The following is a 6800-nucleotide window of genomic DNA, read 5'->3' on the forward strand; positions in this document are numbered from 1 at the left end:
AAGTGTTGCACTGTCCACTGCAGAGGCTGAATACATGAGTGCTTCAGAAGCTACAACTCAAGCTATTTGGCTGAGATTTGTGCTGCAAGACTTTGGGGAAGAACAGATGGAACCAACTGCTCTTATGTGTGATAACACTTTAGCTATAGCAATGTCTAAGAATCCTGTTTTTCATCAAAGATCGAAACACATTAAGAGAAAATTCCATTTCATTCGTGATGCTATTCAAGATGGAGTGCTTGATTTGTTGTACTGCAAAGGTGAAGATCAGCTGGCATACATTTTTACTAAAGCATTGACAAAGGACAGGTTCAACTTCCTAAGGAACAAGCTCGGGGTGACATCAGTTAACACCTTAGAAGGGAGTGTTGATATTAAGGCTGCTAACTGATTTATTAGTTGCCTTAATTAGATTAGTTTGTTAGTTAATCAGTTGTAATTAAACTAAAAGATTGACAGGTGGCATCATCTAGAGGATGATGATGAATGGTTGAGATGAGATATAGGCTCTCTCTCTCTTTTTTTTGTTTTTTCTGTTGTAGTGGCTATAAGCCTCCTTTTGTAGGTATAACAGAGAACGAATATATTGGGGTGGTAAGCACAACGTGAGCTCTGCTCCACGATTTTGATCCATCTTCTTTCCTTTTTCATTTTCTGCATTTTTTCCAGATTATTGAGCTTAGAATTCAACATATTTGTTCGCACTGTTCTGCAGAGAGATTTGGAGTAATTTTTTGAATGTCTTGAATGGTAGAAACAGAGGAATAAGGATCAGCATGTACATGGTTCACTTGAGTCTGTTTTCCACACCCCATTTGTGGCTTACTAGATTTGTCATTGGATTTGTGTGGAGTTGATGGCCAGGTGGGAACCTATGCAACTAATAACAGGTTTCAATGGTGTGGTGGTCTCTGTCACAGTGAGTACAATGGAGAGGCTCCTTTTTCCGATTGTTTCTGCTAGTTCTATGGCTTCTGGATGCTAACATGGCTACACTTTTGCCAACGACACGAGAGACACCTAATTCACGCTGCTTTTCTTCTTGAGAAATAAGGGCATATACTTGGCGAACAGAAGCCAAAGGTTGCATGAGGAGGATCTGACCTCGAACAACAGTGTATGATTCATTCAAGCCCATAAGAAATTGCATCACTTTATTTCTTTCCTCACGGTCTGTATGCAACTTCATAGCACCACATGTACATGAGGGTGCATCATTGTAGGAGCTAAGTTCATCCTAGAAACCCTTCAATTTTGTGTAACAAGCAATAACAGACATAAGGTACTCTTGGGTATGAGAAGATATGTCACGTTGAATCTGAAAAATTTTAGGTGCGTTACTTTAAGAAAATCGCTCTTTGAAATCCAACCAAACTCTGTGTGCCGTCTCTGGATACATTATGATGTTTGCTAAATCAGAGTTGAGAATTCAGTATCCATGAAAGGATCATGTTATTGCAGCGTTGCCAAAGCGAAAAATCTAAAGGTTTCTTCTCTGTTGAAGGTGTCTTGATTGTACCGTCAATGAATCCGATTTTGTTCTTTGCACTGAGAGCGATGCACATAGAACGGCACCAAGTGCCGTAATTATCTCCAGTCAATGGTTTGGACATAAGAACTATGCCTGGATGATCCGAATGATGGATGTAATAAGGACTTGAGGGATCGTTTGTTCCTTGCTCCTTATTACTTGTTTCTGACTTAGTAGGATCACTCATGGTGATGAATAAAAGGAGAGAGGAAGAGATCTCTCAAAGATATAAAAAACTAGGGCTGAGAAAAAGAACGACAAAATAAACACAGAGGTCTTTGCCTGATACCATGTGAAACTTTAAGGAATAAGAAATTATGTTATATTTGTTCTATATACAATTGTACAAGGAAGACTAATATATAGAAAGCCTACAACAATTAATTACATTGATTCCTTCAGTAATTGAGCAAACTCATAATCAAAGGAAGAATTATATAATTGTCAATCTTCTTAAATCTTGCTCATTAATTCATGATTTTGTAATAGGCCGGTTCGACATTGAATTTTTTTAAAAAATTAATTAAGGTGTATCATCGAGTCAAAGCGGTGAAAAACGAGTCAAAACTTAGTGAGTAAATTAATAAAAAACCTTTTTAAAATGTGTGATTCTTTATTATTTTATTAAAATAAGGATGGACATTTGTAACATTACAAATATTATGTGTGTTATTTTTCAAAGCAAATTTCAAAGGGGACTACTCAATCATTATCTGAAAAAAGAAAATTACAAAGCAAAACTCCTACTACAACAATTCCTCCTCCAAGAAAAGCCAAATGACAGCACGAAGAAAATGGCTCCAAATGGACTTTATATGTCCAATAGACAAAAACATCAAACTTTAGTTAGAAATTGCCAATTGACTTGTATGCATTTGACTCATTCATAGAAAGTTGATGGCTCACTATTTTCATTTAGAGCTGTGAAAGAAAAATATGAACAATATTCTCACATGCAATTTCTAATCAATGTTTCTTTTTTTGGCCAATCTAATCAATGTTTAATTTCCTTCTTAGATATAAAAATCATAAACTAAATCAAGACACTTACTTGTAAGTACAGAATCAAGACACCTGTTTAAAAATTTCAATTGAGGCAGCAAAAGTGAAAAGAGAAAAACCATTATATTATTAATAAAGAATTCGAAGTGGAGAATACCAATTAAATAGAAGCGAATTGCTAATTGAAGTCTTATTAGCTAGTCTTTTCTTAGCATGTTGGTTCAAAGGTCAAACATGGCGTCGTCTGTTCTATTATATATTCTCCCAACTTTAGTGAGACAGAGAAAGAGAGAAAGAGAGAGAGAAAGAGGGATGGCAAGAGAAAGAGTGGAGGATGTGGTGATAGTGGGGGCAGGGATAGCAGGGTTGGCCACTGCATTGGCGCTGAAGAGAGTTGGGGTTGAAGCCTTGGTTTTAGAAAGATCAGATGGGCTCAGAGCCATGGGAGCAGCCTTAACCCTCTTCCCCAACGCTTGGCTTGCTCTTGATGCCTTGGCTGTTTCTCAAACGCTCACTTCTCGTTATGCCCCCATCAAAAAGTAAATGCTCTCTTCGATCTCTAGCTTCTTTAACTAATTTCCCACAATCGTTGTTGTTGTTGTTGTTGTTATTTTTTTTTAATTAATTTTTATGAGAGTGAAATTTGTATTTTTCTTGGTTTTGTTTCCGTTACTGCATCAACAATTTTTTTATCGGATTTGTTATTAGCAAAATGTTGGTAGAATTTAAAATTATGTTGACTAAAAGTCTAAAACTATGAAGCAAAGGAAGTTTTCTAATTTATTTTTCATGGTAGTCTTTAGTATCCTATATTGGATTTGACAATAAAAGGCTAAATTAGTTATGAAACATGAGATGAAATGGAGATGTAGATTTGACTTATTATGTATTTCTAATTTGAGCTATTATCAGGGGATACATGACTGATCTTGATACTGGAGCAATTCAAGAAGTTTCTTTCACCAGAAGCAATGGGTAAGCAAGGTGTTATTGATATGCATGTCATTAGGAATGTAGATCCACAATTGATTTGAATGTTGTCATCTTTTACATGGAAACAGTGATACAGTTGGACCAAGATCAGTGCACCGGAAAGCCTTACTCGAGGCTTTGGCAGATGAATTACCAGTTAATTCAATCCGTTTCTCTTCCAAAATCACTGCAATTGAGACCCAACAACATGAAGGATCATCCATTCCCATTATTCACATGGCAGATGGAACTATCTTCAAAGCAAAGGTAAACTTGTCCTAATACAGAAACCCACATACATTGTCTCTAATTAGTTAAAGTTCTCTGTTCCTTCCTGTATTTTTCTCTTTTAATTGGATGTTTATGAATTATAGGTCTTGATAGGCTGTGATGGGGTGCACTCAGTGGTGGCACGCTGGTTAGGACTTGCTGAACCGGTCCATTCCGGTCGATCAGCTGTTCGTGGGTTGGCTGTGTTTCCTCAAGGCCATGGACTCAACAACCATGTGTATCAGTATGTAGGATCAGGCAGAAGGGCTGGTTTTGTTCCCCTCAATGACAAAGAGATTTATTGGTTCTATAGTTGTATATCTCCCGCAAAAGGTTCAAAACATCAAACCACAACCAATTTATCTAAACATGCTGCTCTAATAAGAACCAAACTTGTTACATCAGCATAGCTAATTATAAGCTGACTTGAGAAAATCTTGTGTAACAAATTTTGCACACATTCTATTATACCATATAACAAAAGCCAGAAATTAAACAATACCAAGCTAAAAGATTATGCTCTATTACTGTAAATTTTATGTTACATTTTCTTTCATTGTAGGGGTACATGTGGAAGGAGACCCGGAAGCTATACAAAGAGAAGTGATTGAAAATTATGCCAAGGACCTGCCTCCTTTATACCTAGACATTGTGCATCACTCAGATCTTTCAACATTGACATGGGCTCCACTGATGTTCAGGTATCCATGGCATGTAGTATTTGGGAACCTAGCCAAGCAAAACGTCACGGTGGCTGGGGATGCCATGCACCCCATGACACCTGATTTAGCACAGGGAGGTTGCTCAGCATTAGAAGATGCAGTGGTTTTAGCCAGACACATACAGACATCCTTTATACAAAATGGAGGAGTTGTACCAAAAGAGATGGCTAAGGCAATTGGAAAATATGTGGAAGAAAGAAGGTGGCGTGTCTCCGGGTTGATTATGGGGTCATATTTTTCAGGATGGGTGCAGCAGGCAGGAGCTGGCTGGGGTATGAAATTCTTGAGGGATACTATATTTTACAGGTTCCTTTACCCTAAAATTGTTAGATTTACACATTATGATTGTGGAAAACTGGACAAGATAAATTAGATTCCCTCCTCTAGGGAATTAATTATTGACCCCCTGGCCCCCTCCCCACTTTCCCAAGCAACTAAATGAAAACAAGTGTGCAACTCTACACATATGCTGATCCGTCTCCTAAATGCTGAGCTCAAGTGCAGATAAGGGTTATTAATATTGAATTATCAATTTTAGTAATTTGCTCCGTGTCTAATATTTTGTATCCTTTTAGTTTCTTGTAATTCTAAATTTTGTGGTTGAAATAAGTGTTGGAAAGTTGAAAAATTAGAGATTAATTGGATTTGATTTTGTGATTTCTGAGTTGAATAAGATTGACATATGTTTATTTTTCCTTGTTGAGTATAGATTAAGTTTTCTTTCCAAGTTGGATATGTAATACGTTGGTTTTAATTTCTATAAACAAGGAAATGTTTTTGACAAGAGTGCTTATATTTCCACCCAATGTCCTATTTACACACCCACCATTAAATTTGAAAAAAATTTAAAAACACTTCTCACCTCTCATTATTTCTATTACACCCTTTAATCGATCATATACCAACTCAAACACTCACTTACTGACATTCTTCTCATCCCTTTAACTATCATTCAACTCACCCATCTTTTTCCAAATAGAAGAAAAAGTATCTTATACTCATCATATAATTCATTGATAGATTCCAAATTAAATCCCTAAGGTTAATATTCAATTTCTAAAACATTAAAGTATAATTAATTCTTGAACTAAAACTATAAATAAATATATAAAATGGTTTATGATATAGAATAATCATACATTTTAATAGATTTAAGGGCATCTACCAAATTGTATTAGAGGTGGCCGGGTCGGAATCGTGATTTCTTGTCGTGCTCGGGCCGGCATCGTGCTTTTTTGTCGTGCTCGGGCCGGCATCATGCTTTCGTGCCGTGCTCGGGCTGGCTTATATAATTAATACCTAGGCCCGGCACGGCCCACGACCATCGGGCCATTCGTGCTCATGCCGTGCCTTAAACGGGCCGGCCAGAAACCTTTTTTTGTTTTTATTTTTTAGAGTGATAAAACTAATTTTATGATATTTTTTATTATTTATAATTAAATATTAACATTATTTTTCATGAAAATTGAATATTTTTGTTGAAAAGTTCTTAAAAAATGGAAAAAACAATGTTAAAATAGTCGTGTATAATTTGGGCCTATTTTGTGCCCGTGCTCGTGCCGTGCTTGGCCCGTGTCATTCTCGTGCCGTGCCGTGCCCGATGGGCTAAAAACTTCGGCCCGGCCCAGCCCATTTAATCGTGCCGTGTCGTGCTCGGACCGGCCTGACCCGTTTGACACATCTAAATAGTATCATCGATTTTAAGTTTTGGTGACAAAGTAGAATTATGGTTTATGGAAGAAAAGAATTATTGAAAAAGATGGGGGGGGGGGGAGAGATGATAGTTAAGAGGTGTGGAAAGAGTCTTTAGTAAGTGCGTGTTTGAGTTGGTACATCAATATGCATAATGGGACATAGAAATAAATATTTATATTTTTTTCAAATGTAATGATGAGTGTAAAAATAAGATGAATGGGGAAATAAGAAAGAGTGTGAATATAAGCACTCTTTTGACAATAAGAGGTCATATAGTTTTTTTTTTCGCATACAAAAATAGAGGTCATACGACCCTGTGATGTAGGGGACGAATCTTCTCTTAAGATAGCGCATTTGCGTGCCTCAACTCCGATAAGTTTTCTCAATAACATATATATTTTCCTATTATATATTAGATATCATATTTTATAGTGTAATTAATTTAACGTTATTAATATTATTGTGATCTAATATTTTTGTGAAGTATATTTCAGGAATTCCAGCAATATTTCCAACAATCTAAGAGAAGATTCCACAGAATTTATGTTTAAATTTTAAAAGTCATTTTATGTTTAACACTTATTTCAACATTTTTGTTGTATTTGATT

The 6800-nt window shown here is 36.2% G+C and overlaps 1 protein-coding gene and 1 pseudogene across 1 annotated transcript; one reads left to right on the forward strand and one right to left on the reverse strand.

The window, feature by feature from the left end:
* Positions 1 to 787: 787 nt before the first annotated feature.
* On the reverse strand, positions 788 to 1718 carry LOC147283775 (uncharacterized; annotated as a pseudogene).
* A 1088-nt stretch (positions 1719 to 2806) lies between these two features.
* LOC147283776 (monooxygenase 2-like) lies at positions 2807 to 5281 on the forward strand. The gene is made up of 5 exons (XM_086243832.1): positions 2807 to 3072; positions 3446 to 3508; positions 3595 to 3772; positions 3880 to 4108; positions 4338 to 5281. Exons 1-5 carry the CDS (start codon positions 2846 to 2848, stop codon positions 4868 to 4870), a joined length of 1230 nt encoding a protein of 409 aa, XP_086099958.1. The 5' UTR covers positions 2807 to 2845; the 3' UTR covers positions 4871 to 5281.
* Positions 5282 to 6800: the final 1519 nt, after the last annotated feature.

This window comes from Dryas octopetala, chromosome 5 (genome assembly GCF_963921425.1).
Source record: "Dryas octopetala chromosome 5, drDryOcto1.1, whole genome shotgun sequence".
Lineage (NCBI taxonomy): Eukaryota > Viridiplantae > Streptophyta > Magnoliopsida > Rosales > Rosaceae > Dryas > Dryas octopetala.